The sequence below is a fragment of the Vicia villosa genome, linkage group LG6, assembly GCF_029867415.1.
Source record: "Vicia villosa cultivar HV-30 ecotype Madison, WI linkage group LG6, Vvil1.0, whole genome shotgun sequence".
Lineage (NCBI taxonomy): Eukaryota > Viridiplantae > Streptophyta > Magnoliopsida > Fabales > Fabaceae > Vicia > Vicia villosa.
This window is the reverse complement of record NC_081185.1, coordinates 149,119,373-149,134,746: the sequence shown is the minus strand read 5'-3', so window position 1 is coordinate 149,134,746 and position 15,374 is coordinate 149,119,373. Positions and strand designations below refer to the sequence as shown.

General features: G+C 33.9%; 1 protein-coding gene across 1 annotated transcript; it reads right to left on the bottom strand.

Annotated features, from left to right (window-relative positions):
- Nucleotides 1-8,220: 8,220 nt before the first annotated feature.
- LOC131612725 (stachyose synthase-like) lies at nt 8,221-11,909 on the bottom strand. The gene is made up of 4 exons (XM_058884481.1): nt 10,368-11,909; nt 9,171-9,348; nt 8,575-8,942; nt 8,221-8,303 (listed from the first exon to the last, which is right to left on the bottom strand). The coding sequence occupies exons 1-3, from the start codon at nt 11,808-11,810 to the stop codon at nt 8,587-8,589; spliced, it is 1,977 nt and encodes a 658-aa protein (XP_058740464.1). The 5' UTR covers nt 11,811-11,909; the 3' UTR covers nt 8,221-8,303; nt 8,575-8,586.
- Nucleotides 11,910-15,374: the final 3,465 nt, after the last annotated feature.

The window sequence follows — 15,374 nt, the reverse complement described above, 5'->3', positions numbered from 1 at the left end:
ACACAAGCACCGACAAATAGGATTCGAAAACATCATCGTCTGTGCTTGCCAATGTTGATTCATCTTGTACGTGGCATGAAACTTTAGTACTATATTACAACTTGTCGATGTTGTCTTTCTTCACTTTGTTTATGTGTCACTCATGTGTTATATAAGAAATCTCATCACAACACGTACTATCCTATCACCACCATAGCTCATCTATTTGCATGCTTATGCCACCGATCTCCTTCCCATTTTAGAAATTTTATAGAATCAAATATGTGCCGATTTTATGACTAAAAAGAGATCATATTCAAGGTGAAAAAAAATTGAGTATGATTTGATACTTAAGTTTTTCTCCGATATTGATGAGTCTCATACATTTAATTTATTTAAATCATTAATTAGACTTATTTAACTCATTAGAGTTGTTTGTGTTTATGAGAAAATTAACCCGAATTCAACTAAATTATATTTAAAATATTTAAAATTTGTTTGAATTAAATCGAATTATTTCAATTTACTACAAAAGAACTGAATCAAAATTATTAATTTGACATACCGTTTTAAAATTTTAATCGTATCAAACCGTTAAAAGATAAGTTTTCTCAAATCGACCGTAATTAAAGAATTAAACCGTTATGCTATTTTCCATTAGGCTCAGTCCCTTGCTTATATTCCATCCTGGTTATATAGTTTTCTTTAATTAATTAACTAATTAATTAATTAACGATATATTGTAATTGTTATGCAGGTTATTTTGCATTAGATTTGTTCTCGGCGAGTATTCATACGTGTGAAATTTCATGGTGTCTTTCCTACTCTTTTTGAACATGGACTTGTCTTTTATGTCTTTTATGGGAGAGGTGTAAGATTTAAAATTTAAGGTTCAGGCTTAACAGATAACCTCGCATGAGGGACCGAGAGTCCTATCAAATAGATTTATCTAAACTTTCCACCTAAGTTCTTTGGAGTTTCCTCACATGGGAGCTAGTTTAAAGTCTCGTCCAAGGAACGCGACCGAAGTTCGTCCCAAGAGACGTAAAATCTTTTTTGTGGGCTTGACATAAATCTCGCCCGAGAAGTCCAACGCCTTGCCTGAAGGACTTGGACTTGGAGTTTATCATTCAGGCTCAACATATAACATCGCTTGGAGTTTATAAAAACTTCTAGTATGAGTGATTTGGAACAGGCCTAATGAAGGCGGGAGAGTTAGAACGGGCGACGACCATATGTTGTAGGATATTAGCAATCATCTCTTCCTAAGTGCTCCCTTTTCGCCTAGTCATGGGAAACTTGGGGGAAAACGTTCCTCAGTTAGAGAGAAGTCAGGATCAACAGGTTGATCTACGACTCCATAAAAAATAAGAATTCAACAGTCTACCACTGACTTAGTAAATAATTATCATTCCAAATAAAAATATAGGCTAAAGAGTCTTTGTAAATATTTTACCCCTTGAGGATAAAGACAGGTCATAACCTACATATCGTATCACATATATACAAAGCTTCTCAGCTCACGTTAGCTGACTTTCTCCATACCCAAGAATACTAACTAACAAGGGTTCTCACTACTGTGAACAACCACTACACCACCAACAATTACTAAGGCATCTAATTGTCTCTTACCCGTATAAAAATATTCCCACTTTTATACTTTTTGACAAGTATAGAGATATTAAAATTAATTAAAAATTTGTCAAAAGTTAGATACAAATTAATTAATGAGAATTAGTTATTAATTGCAAATTAGATGCAAAGTTTATTATACATTTTCATATATTTTGTCTCTTTTATATTTTCTTTAGATTCTATCACCAATATTAAAAGAATTCCATACTTTATTAGGTTGAATTCAATTGCCAAGACAGCGAATGAACCGAAAAAATATTATACTCCCATTTTAGGGTATGGATTATTAAGAAATTTGTTAGTTAACAATTGGTATTTTAAAAAGGTTTAATATATAATAATACTAATAGCAATAGATTTTAAAATATGCAATCCTCATAAAGTTTGTTGGATTTGAAAAAGTACCAACAAGGTTCTTTTAATACTCCCATTCGTAATCGGCTACTTTTATCTTAACCTCTTGCATCCCTTTCTTTTCTCTTGTCTCAAGGTGTGGGGCAAAATTCTTGTTTGTTTGTGATCAGTGCATTTTGATGCACATTCCTCTACGGTTGTACTTATACATTTCTTTGGTTTGCTTTGCTTATTTTTATATTTTATAATATTTTTCTAATTTAGTTTATTTTTGGTTTAATTTCATTTTCGCACTTTATTTTCAACATTAGCAGTCTGCACTAAAACGGTCATAACTGGAGTTCCGGGAATCCGATTGAGGCGTTCTAATAATCGCCGGAAAGCTAAGAGAAAGAGCTACAACTTTCGTGTTGGAGTCAAAGTCAGATTCGGAGCGCATATTTTCCAGAATTTCGTTTGAAGCTGCAGTTTTGCAATTAACTCGTTTTTCGATATTCGAGTTACCTTACCGTCGTACTACAGTTTTGCAATTAACTCGTTTTTGATCTGCGCGAGACAGTGGATCAAATTGGTGCCGTTGCCGGGGATTCTTGTCGTTATTAACTGATTTTAGAGTCTTAGGTTTAGTGTTTGTGCGTTTAGGCCATAGGTTCCTCGCGGTTTCGGCCATAACGCCTTTTTGAGTAGAAAAAAAGTTTTTTTTTAAATTGAGTCTGATCGATAATCTGTTTTTGCCTACTGGGAGCAGAAAAATTGTGCGATCAATACTCCCTTACTCTGGAAGAGTAAGGGAATTCGACTCCAAATCGCCAAATTCATCGTTTTTCTATTTTTAATGAATTTTTTACTGTTTTCATAGAGTCAAAAAAATCCAAAAAAAAATTCAAAATTCTTATTTGTCTTAATTAGATTAAATTTAGTATTTTTATATTTTTATGAATTTATTTTAATCGTTTTTCTTCTTTCCATTTGTTTCTGCCTATTTGGGACATAGCTAGTATTTCTGTGTTTGTTGATAACATGGCTGAACAAAGAACCTCAAGGCAGTTGGCTGCCCCTGATGCGAACTTATGCATTGAGTATCCTGATGTTGATGTACCTTTTGAATTGAAATCTGGTTTAATACATTTGTTGCCTAGGTTTAATGGTTTTGCAGGTGAGGATCCGCATAAGCATCTGAATGAATTTGAGGTTATGTGTTGTGCACCTTCCGAACCTTCACTAGAGGATATTGTCAAAGAAATGGCTGCAAATAATCTTCAGTATCAACAACAAATAGATTCTACTCTTCAGACTTTGCAAACACAAATTGGACAACTTGCCACTTTATTGAATGCCATGCAGCAAGCTCAAGGATCAAACCAACAACCCTTGGAAGAGCATTCTGTTTTTCAAATAGAGTTGCTTTCTAAAAATTTTGATGACACTTGTACTGAGTTGCTTGCATCTGATTTTCCATCACTGTCTGATTTTGATGATGTTTACTCATGCTCTGATTGTACTGACACTAGTATTTGTGTTGTATGTGCTGAGATTGATGCTGCCTTGCAGGGTAACATATCTACTACAGGTGAAGTTGTTATCGATGAACTTGTTCATGCAGCTGATACTCTTGACATCCCGGCTGCCCCAAGCACTCCTTCCATTGAGCAGCCACATTCCCCTGAGCTGAAACCAATTCCTGAAAATCTTAAATATGCTTATTTAGAGATGAATGAAATGCTGCCGGTTATAATTTCTTCTAACCTTGATTTTGATCAAGAAAATATGATTTTGCAGGTTTTGAAGAAGCATAAGAAGGTGATTGGGTTGACTTTGACCGAAATTCTCGATATTAGCCCATCTATGATTTTTCATAGGGTCTTAATTGAAGGGGAAGATGAAACAAAAGTAGTGAGATAGCCCCTCAATCTTTTGATCTCTGATGTTGTGGAAAAGAAGATCACATGCCCATTCAACACTTTTACTTATCGAAGATTCTTATTTGATCCTGGAATAAAAGGCGAAGGCACTAATATAAATTCCAAGTTCAATGGACATTACTCAAAGCTACTCCATGAGAGCCCCACTTTGGAAGAAGAGAATGTAGAAGATCTCTCTTTGGGAAAGGCTGCTTATGTGATCACATATCCTCCTTGACTACTCGGGTGTGTTCTTTCCTTTCTCTCACTCTTATTTTATATTAATGTTCTTTCATTGAGGACAATGTATGTCTTAAGTGTGGGGAGAGAATCATTTATTTGTTTTGTTTTCTTTCAATTTTTTTTTATTTTTTTTTTCAGTACTTAAAAAAATGCATCTTTTTGAAAGTTTTGGGTTATAGACTGATTTGAGTTGAGTTTGCGGAGACTTGGGAAAAATTCACAAGATCGGTATCATTTCAACACCGTTAGTCTCCTGCATATAGAAATTGATTTGAATTTTTTATTATGTTTTAGCCTTAAATTCTTATTCTCTGACAGCTCTTGAGTAGTTTATTTCAGCAGTCGGCACCATCTCTCACACACTTTACGCAGGGAAGCTGATGAATATAAGTGAGTGTTCCAAAAAAAATATAGAGAAAAAGAAAAAGGGAATGCGCCTTCTAAGTTCGGTGACCCTCACCCGGTCACTTAACCCAACGGCTATAGAACCTTCAAAAAATATTTGATAATAAGACTCGTTGTTGGTTGGTTCAGCGGTTTCTGGTGCTGAACTTGGTAGGGCGGAATACAGTCCGATCCCCCGCAACTACATCTGAGTAAGCAAAGGGTTATGCCACGTAAGTACCGGAACCCCGTGCAAAAAAGGATCAGAGTCACTAACCGGTCGTCCTGCTATAAGTGTGTGGAGATAACGGGCTTAATGTGATTGCGCCTGAATGAAAAAGAGCAAAAAGGATGAGTAAGTTAGGCTATGGTATAATAATATGATTTGAATTGGTTTGTGTATTTAGGAGGCTTATGTCTGCATATCTGTGGTTAGTGTTCTTACGATGTCCTTAGTGTGCAAGATTAGTACCTGTCGATGCAAACTTACCCGAAGAAGATTGGTAGCCTAGGATGAGTAACTGTTGATGTATTTCTGCTTTCTTTGTTTTGTTTTTCATTTTGCTCGCAGTGCAAAAGTTCAAGTGTGGGGGAATTTGATCAGTGCATTTTGATGCACATTCCTCTACGGTTGTACTTATACATTTCTTTGGTTTGCTTTGCTTATTTTTATATTTTATAATGTTTTTCTAATTTAGTTTATTTTTGGTTTAATTTCATTTTCGCACTTTATTTTCAGCATTAGCAGTCTGCACTAAAACGGTCATAATTGGAGTTCCGGGAATCTGATTGAGGCGTTCTAATAATCGCCGGAAAGCTAAGAGAAAGAGCTACAACTTTCGTGTTGGAGTCAAAGTCAGATTCGGAGCGCATATTTTCCAGAATTTCGTTTGAAGCTGCAGCATTAGTTTTATTTAGTTTTGGATCATTAGTTTTGGGCCTGGGTTATGTTTGTTTGACCCAGTTGGGTTATGACCCGAATTTCCTTTTGTCTTCTCTTTAGTCTAGGTCTGGCCGTACAGCGGAATATCACTTTTTACTTTTCACCAAATAATTTTGAAAGCTTTGTACGAATGATGAGGAACTAATCCCCGAAGGCAATTTCTGCTGGTTACGGTTTCCAATACTTTGAGGTTTTTAATCTTTAATCCAATTTCTTTTCCCTTTCGATATTAATCTATATGTCTTGTTTGCTTAATTCGAGTTATATAGAATATTATTGATTTATACCGATTGATTTATGTTCCTTGACTTTTATCGTACTTTATCGTTGCTTAATCGTTAAAGTGTGTATGTTAGAATCACGTTTGCTTAATTCGTGATTGTGCTTAATCCGTTTGCTTTATTTGGAAAATAGGAATGAAATCTTATAATGTCAATTTAGCTTGTTAATTGATGTTGTAATCGGTAGGGGAATAGAATCCACTTAGGGGATTGAAGTTTATTGAACCAATGATAAGTCGGTAACCGAATCAGTAGAATTGTCGTTTTAGCTTATTTACATAATCACTTATTTTAATCACTTTTTCACTATGTTATTATTAAATCAATCCTAAACCCCCCTTTAATTCAATTTACTTTCAGTTAGTAAAAATTAAGAGTCCTTGAGAGACGATATTCGAGTTACCTTACCGTCGTACTACAGTTTTGCAATTAACTCGTTTTTGATCTGCGCGCGACAGTGGATCAAATTGGCGCCGTTGCCGGGGATTCTTGTCGTTATTAACTGATTTTAGAGTCTTAGGTTTAGTGTTTGTGCGTTTAGGCCATAGGTTCCTCGCGGTTTCGGCCATAACGCCTTTTTGAGTAGAAAAAAAGTTTTTTTTTAAATTGAGTCTGATCGATAATCTGTTTTTGCCTACTGGGAGCAGAAAAATTGTGCGATCAATACTCCCTTACTCTAGAAGAGTAAGGGAATTCGACTCCAAATCGCCAAATTCATCGTTTTTCTATTTTTAATGAATTTTTTACTGTTTTCATAGAGTCAAAAAAATCCAAAAAAAAATTCAAAATTCTTATTTGTCTTAATTAGATTAAATTTAGTGTTTTTATATTTTTATGAATTTATTTTAATCGTTTTTCTTCTTTCCATTTGTTTCTGCCTATTTGGGACATAGCTAGTATTTCTGTGTTTGTTGATAACATGGCTGAACAAAGAACCTCAAGGCAGTTGGCTGCCCCTGATGCGAACTTATGCATTGAGTATCCTGATGTTGATGTACCTTTTGAATTGAAATCTGGTTTAATACATTTGTTGCCTAGGTTTAATGGTTTTGCAGGTGAGGATCCGCATAAGCATCTGAATGAATTTGAGGTTATGTGTTGTGCACCTTCCGAACCTTCACTAGAGGATATTGTCAAAGAAATGGCTGCAAATAATCTTCAGTATCAACAACAAATAGATTCTACTCTTCAGACTTTGCAAACACAAATTGGACAACTTGCCACTTTATTGAATGCCATGCAGCAAGCTCAAGGATCAAACCAACAACCCTTGGAAGAGCATTCTGTTTTTCAAATAGAGTTGCTTTTTAAAAATTTTGATGACACTTGTACTGAGTTGCTTGCATATGATTTTCCATCACTGTCTGATTTTGATGATGTTTACTCATGCTCTGATTGTACTGACACTAGTATTTGTGTTGTATGTGCTGAGATTGATGCTGCCTTGCAGGGTAACATATCTACTACAGGTGAAGTTGTTATCGATGAAGTTGTTCATGCAGCTGATACTCTTGACATCCCGGCTGCCCCAAGCACTCCTTCCATTGAGCAGCCACATTCCCCTGAGCTGAAACCAATTCCTGAAAATCTTAAATATGCTTATTTAGAGATGAATGAAATGCTGCCGGTTATAATTTCTTCTAACCTTGATTTTGATCAAGAAAATATGATTTTGCAGGTTTTGAAGAAGCATAAGAAGGTGATTGGGTTGACTTTGACCGAAATTCTCGATATTAGCCCATCTATGATTTTTCATAGGGTCTTAATTGAAGGGGAAGATGAAACAAAAGTAGTGAGATAGCCCCTCAATCTTTTGATCTCTGATGTTGTGGAAAAGAAGATCACATGCCCATTCAACACTTTTACTTATCGAAGATTCTTATTTGATCCTGGAATAAAAGGCGAAGGCACTAATATAAATTCCAAGTTCAATGGACATTACTCAAAGCTACTCCATGAGAGCCCCACTTTGGAAGAAGAGAATGTAGAAGATCTCTCTTTGGGAAAGGCTGCTTATGTGATCACATATCCTCCTTGACTACTCGGGTGTGTTCTTTCCTTTCTCTCACTCTTATTTTATATTAATGTTCTTTCATTGAGGACAATGTATGTCTTAAGTGTGGGGAGAGAATCATTTATTTGTTTTGTTTTCTTTCAATTTTTTTTTGTTTTTTTTTTCAGTACTTAAAAAAATGCATCTTTTTGAAAGTTTTGGGTTATAGACTGATTTGAGTTGAGTTTGCGGAGACTTGGGAAAAATTCACAAGATCGATATCATTTCAACACCGTTAGTCTCCTGCATATAGAAATTGATTTGAATTTTTTATTATGTTTTAGCCTTAAATTCTTATTCTCTGACAGCTCTTGAGTAGTTTATTTCAGCAGTCGGCACCATCTCTCACACACTTTACGCAGGGAAGCTGATGAATATAAGTGAGTGTTCCAAAAAAAATATAGAGAAAAAGAAAAAGGGAATGCGCCTTCTAAGTTCGGTGACCCTCATCCAGGGAAGCCCCTAAATTTCTGGATTATTGAATCCCATCCTGCCCCTTGACAGTTGAAAGCTCCAATCACCCCTCCATACTGTTGTATATATCAACAAATATTTGTTATTACAAATACTAACACCACACAAATACCATACACCAGACACGTACCAGACCAGACACATTGTTACTGATAATAATTTAAGAAAATGAAAGTAATTGATTCTAACTTCATACGTTAGTATCGTGTCAATGTCAGACACTTATACGTGTATGATACTAATACGTGTCATAGATAGATACTAACACTGATACAAACACCGGACATGATAAAAAACTTATGTGTCATAGATATGAGAGATAGGTACCTTGTTGAAGTTTCAAATTTTGAGGACAGTTTTACTGTCAAATAGAGGGTTTTTGAAAAGACAATCTCTAGTTGGAAGTGGAAAATATATGCATTTTGGGATTGTACCATCAGGGAACACAAGCTTCTTAATCAAATCAAAATCATGAGAGCCAAAATTATCACTCACATAAACTGGTCCAGCACAAATAGCTCTTGAACCGGCATGAAATTTAGCACAAACATTATCTGATTGGAACATATCCCAATCAGGCTGAATCAATTGTCCCATCCATAAACTATTGTAGGAACAATGAATCATGTGAACACCTTGCAACCAAAAACTTCCCATTGGATCACCATTTGGATCTTGGAACCAAAAATCATCCCCTACAAAAACAACATTTTGGTATTAAAAGCTACAAAAGTTCATTGATATTGTACTTGTATTCAACACCCTTTTTAAGGGTGTGCAAGACGGACTACTGCACGAGTCCTAAAATTTATCACGCTTAAACATTAAAGCCTCATATAATTTTTTCATGGTTAAACTACCGCTAACTTACGTATGCAAAGCCTAAAAAATTGTTAGACATTGTAGACTAATTAAGTGCTTACCAACTCTTCCCATAGAAATTTGCTTTGTTCCAAGAAAGAAAAAGTCATTGCAATGTTGCATTCTAGCAATCATTCCATTTCCATTAAAGTTCTTGACAATGGATTTTGTCAATCCTTCATAGTAAGTTTTTGCAAGATCAACTCTACCTCCATATTCCTCACAGACATATTCAAGAGACTGCATAAAAACAGGGCCGGCCCAATCAAGATAGAGGCCCTGTTCTAATTCAAAAAATGGACCTAAATATGAAAAAAAAATTAATAATTAAAATTGATGTAAAAAATATATAATTATATATTAATCAAAAGAAATATCAAAAGGCTCAAAATACTATTTAAAATATAAACATAATTTCTTACCACTTAAATTATGTAACTACTTAAAACTCTTCAAGCATAAACTTTAAATATATACACTTCTTATTAATAAGCATCTCTATTAGTTTTTATGTATCCTTATTGTTCATGGACTTTAACTCTTCAAGCATAAATTTCTTCCACCGTGCGTGATTCCTTCTGTGCTTGATCTGAACATGTAGGTTCTTCTTCTATAAGTAGGGATATTTGTCGTATGCGATTATTATTATCATTCATTTTAGAATAAGGAAATCTAACAATAATTCAATTTTTTAGAGGCTGAGTGTATATATTGGATCTTTTCACACCTCTTTCATAAGTAATCACATATTGTTCAGACTGTTCTAAAGTGGAAAAGTAGTAATTAATTTTTTAAATCTCGGTATAGCACTAAATTAAAATTGTCTGCTTTCATTTAGTACATTGCTTTCATTTTTAGTACATTGCCTTCCCACTGAAACTGTTTCTAATTTAATGATGACCTATCATCACCATAGGTTGATCCTTATAGTTTAGATTTACTGACTTGATATGCTATATTTCTGAAACACATTGAACCAAATATCCTCAGATGCTTGATACTGAGAAGAAGAAAGAGAGATAATAAAAAGAGGAAATGAAACGTGAAAAGTTTTTAGGTTCTTTTACTATCATATTTTATTGTATATTTATTTAATAATGATATTAGAAAGTGGGCCCCCAAGATTGTGAGGCCCAGTGCAGTAGCACTGGCTGCACTTGGTTGGGGCCGGGTCTGCATAAAAACCATAACTTCAGTGATAATTATTATTAGGCCATAACAAACTATACAATATTCTAACAAACTATCATCAAACTTACATGGATGACATCAACTTTGACTCCTGTGATACCAGATTCAGCAAGATAAGAATGCATGGAGTCATAAAGTTCATAAGCTTGACTAGGATGAACTAGCCCAATTGAAGCTTTGACAATCCTAACCACTGCAAGATCCTCCATTGTTCCATCAAGACCAGGTGAGGTTTTGCAAGGGACAATTTTGCTATTAAGGTGTGTGGTTTCTGGCCTCACACCACCCCAAGCACCACATAATGCATGCCAAACATAAACATCATCCAAACCTTTGAACTTAGTTCTCAAATCCTTTGTGAAAGCCTTCAAACCACACTCACTCTCCACCTCACTTTTTTCAATACTGCTATATTGGTCTCTACCAAAGAGATCATCAATTTCCTTTACTACTTCCTTGATCTTTGACTCTATTTCAGCTAAATCAGAACTCTTAGATAAAATAGCCTCCTGCTCCAATTTCTCATGTTCAATACCCTTTAGAATCAAATCCCTAAAATTCTTTGGATCATAAGGAGGTGAATTAGGGCCTAATAACAACCCACTTTCATATTTTCTAAACTTGTAACATTCATCAAACCTATGAAGTCTACCAGTCATTTGTTCACCACCAAGAACAAGATTCTTTGCATCTTCATTAGGATCACAACCATCAAAACTAATGCTTTGCCATCCATCAGCAATGATAACAAACCTCGACTCGACACCGCCTTTCGAGAAATCATCAAGACCATGGAAAACACCAATAGGATTAACAGTCAAATAGAAAGCATCCCATGTGGACCAACCAAACTTATCAACTAAATTTGGGACAGTTTTCTCTTCCAATAGCCTAAAACTATTGAGATGAACCCTTATAACATTATAAGCTTCTTTCATCAAATCATAAGGATTTTCAGAAAAATGAACATAGGCAATTGAACTGAATGCTGATTCTTTCACCTTTGTGGAACCACTTTCAGCACCAATCATAACATGATCATGAAAACCAGGAAAAAGTGCAGACCTGAAACATTTTTCTATTATAGGAATGATTACAACATAGGATTTGGTTTCAGGAACTTCAATGAGAATCCATTGAGTTTCCATTTGTAAATCAGAACCAGATTTTCCTATCCATTGAGTAGACCACCATGTTTTGAACCTGAAAATACTCAAAAAGTCTTTTCCATTGAAACTGCCTAAAGAATTCATCAATCTATCTGATGGGGTTTCATGAGAGAATCCAAAGAAACCACCTTTGTGTGAAAAGGAAAGAACCTTTTGAAGAAGTGAAGGTGGTGCATTTGACTCAGAGGGTTTGCATATAGAAGAGAATGAGCTGAAAGAAACATTCTCAGGAACATCATGGAACAAAGGAACACCTTTAACCTTAAACTTTGTTTTAGATAAATCAAATATGGACTCATTTTTTATGTGATCAAGGGTGGGGGAGGTCAAGGGTGGAGCCATGGAAATAAGGAATGGTTAAGAAGAGAGAAAAAATAGAGGTAGACAAGAGGTGAAGTGAAGAACCTTACTCTATGATGGGGTATATATAATGAAATTCTCACATATTATAACTATGATTCTTTTACTAAGTTGAATCTATCATAAAAATATTATAAAAAATAGGCCTGATGATTAGTGATTCGTTTGAAAAGGAATTGTTTATTAGAAGATTGACACATGAAAATAGTGATGTCAAGGTTAATAAGCCTAAAGATGAAATTAATTAAAAAGAGAAACGACGGGCTATTGTTATGGTCTATTTTTAAGTTTTTTTGGGTTAGGAAATAGAAAAGAAAGATGACACGATAAAGTGGTGTCTCGCTGCGGTGATTTAGTACTTTCGATGCGATAAATTGAGGTGAATTTGTAAGATTAACACTCAAACGTCTAAATCAATGAGAAAAATTAGAAGTAATGTGTGAGTGAGAATGTTTGAATACCTGAAATGACGCACTTTACTCTTATATAGTAAGAGCGGTTGAAATTGTTCACGTGTGATGCATTAAAGGGCGAAATTGTTCACGGTTGACATAATTCTAGCCCCATAAGTCCAACGCCTTGCCTGAAGGACTTGAAGTTTATCATACATGCTCAACATATAACATCGTCTGAGTGACTGAGAGTCCTAATATGTTTATCAAAACTTCTAGTATGAGTGATTTGGAGTTTTCTCGAAAAGGAGGCGACATATAATCCAATCTGACAAACTTAGGATCTCGAGATGCCCACAACATTCTATCATTCAAATCCCTCTGTCCTTTATCAAAGTCCTTGTGCTTGAGAGGTTGTTTAGTAATATATTTATAAAGGGTCTAATGAAGGCAGGAGAGTAAGAAAGGGCGACCATATGTCGTCGGACATTAGGAACCATCTCTTCCTAAGTGCTCTCGCCTAGTCATGCAAAACATGGGGAAAGACGTTCCTCAGTCAGAGAGAAGTCAGGATCAACAGGTTGATCTACGACTCCGTAGAAAATAAAAATTCAGCGGTCCACCATTGACTTAGTAAACAATTATCATTCCAAAGAAAAACCTATGCCGAAGAGTCTCTGTAAATACCTTACCCCTCGAGGGTAAAGTCACGTCATAACCTACATAACATATCGCATATATACAAAGCTTCTCAACTCACGTTAGATGACTTTCTTCATACCCAAAAATACCACTTAACAAGGGTACTCACTACCGTGAGCAACCACTACACCACCAGTAATTATTAAGGCTTCTTGTTGTCTCCTACCAGTATTGAAATATCCCGCACTCTTATACTTTTTGATAAATATAGAAATATTAAGATTAATTATAAATTTGTCGCAAGATTATGTATAAATTAATTACACTAAATGAGAATTAGTTATTAATTGCAAATTAGATACAAAGTTTATTATACATTTTCACATATTTTGTCTCTTTTATATTTTCTTTAGATTCTATCATTAATCTTAAAAGAATTCCTTATTTGATCAGGTTGAATTCAAGTTTTAAGAGGACGAAGGAACTGAAAAAATCTTATACTCCCATTTTAGGGTTCGGATTAATAACAAATCAGTTTGTTAGTTAACAGTTGGTATCTAAAAAGGGTTTAATATATAATACTAATACTAATAGCAATAGATCTTAAAATATGCAATGGTCATAAAGTTTGTTGGACTTGAAAAAGCAGCAACAAGGTTCTTTTAATACTCCCATTTTAATCGGTTACTTTTATCTTAACCTCTTGCATCCCTTTCTTTTCTCTTGTCTCAAGGCGTGGGGCAAAATTCTTGTTTGTTTGTTGGTATTATCCTGACACAAACACCGACAATTAAGATTACAAAACATCATCGTTTATGCCAACTTTATTTTCAAACATACGTGGTACTTTTGTATTATGCATGGCATTTCATGGCAACACGTAGTATCCTATCAGCACCCCAACTGGCTATTAAAGAGTGAAGCTATTCCATTTTGAGATATGGATCAGATATGGATCAGGGGTTTATCGATATCGTACGTGTAGGTGTGTCAGAGACTGTATTGGTGCTTAAACATAAATTCCACCCTGGCTTCATAGCAGATGATGACAAGAAGGTCAGGATTATTATTCCGACTCATAAATATATGTTCATATATATGGCATCAAGGTCATGTTCGATGTCAGATGAGAATATTTGTTAACATTCAAAATGTGAATCCGACACAGACATCAGGACTCCGACATCGATAATGTTAAAAATATAGGACACCGACACTGTTACATATAAGTTAATATTTGAGTTTCATTTATCCATATGTTGTTTTAAGGTGAACACTCGGGTACCCTCGAGTTTAGTTGGGTACCGGTACCCTTATTCAATCAAATAATGGTATTCAATGCCACATCATTTTTTTTGTTTTATTTTATTTAAAAAAATTAAAATTAAAATCAATTTATACTAAAGGTACTGGTACCCAACTAAAATTCATGGGTACCAAAGAATTTACTTTGTTGTAATACATGTTTAAACCTTTTAAATATGTATGAGATTTGTCAAAAAAATATATAAATGTGTTTTGAAGCAAAGAAAAAAAACAAATTTTTGTTTAAAACATTTGTCTGAGTTGTCAGACATATGTGGTATGAGTGTCATACGAGTTCGGACACTGATTAAAGAAGTGTCAAAGCAAGAAAAAAATTAATTTTTTAGAAGACACTTGTCTGACTTTTCCGACACGTGTCGTACGGGTGTCATACAAGTGTTCGGACACCGCGACACGTCTACTTCTAATCCTAAAAGTGTATGTGCTTCATAGATTTTGAATCATATTTTTTTTATTCTAGAACACTAGTGACGGATTTAAAAGTTGATTTCTGGTTTTTCCTTCACTAATTAACCATGTAGCCTACAAGGTGAAATAAATAACTACATGTATGCATCAAATATTTCATGACATTGCCACCTAACCTCAATTGTTGATTTTGACTATCATAATAGATGAAAATGACAAATTTGATATATTTTAAAAAGTTGAAAGACTTAATTAATTTTTTTAAAATTAAGTTGAAAGATGAAAAGATGAAAATGATAATATATATATATATATATATATATATATATATATATATATATATATATATATATATATATATATATATATATATATATATATATATATATATATATATATATATATATATATATTAATAAAAAATCATTTATAGAAAAACTCTACATTCTTGAGTTTCATTCATCAAAATAAAAATATCAAACTTAGACGGATTGACAAAAATATATATTTGTGTGAATAATTTTGGTATATGTAACTTTTGTATTTTTACTCTCTCTTTACAATCATCTATTTTATTTTATTTTTATTAAATATTTTTTATAGTACAAAACTCAAAACAACATAATCAATGTCAACAATTTTTATATTATTATTATTATTTCAATTGAGAAACAATATTTTAAACACGCACATATCTAAGAAAAAATTATTTAACGATAAAATAATATTTATAATTATTTATAGTATAAATTGTTGATATAGTCTAATCTTCATGATT

Bases quoted from the DNA above. Each gene is read 5' to 3' on its own strand.
- LOC131612725 (XM_058884481.1), bottom strand. From the start codon at position 11,810: ATGGCTCCACCCTTGACCTCCCCCACCCTTGATCACATAAAAAATGAG. The intron at 9,349-10,367 runs GTAAGTTTGATG...GTTTTTATGCAG, and splicing joins TCAAAGTTGATGTCATCCAT to TCTCTTGAATATGTCTGTGA. The intron at 8,943-9,170 runs GTAAGCACTTAA...TTGTTTTTGTAG, and splicing joins AATTTCTATGGGAAGAGTTG to GGGATGATTTTTGGTTCCAA.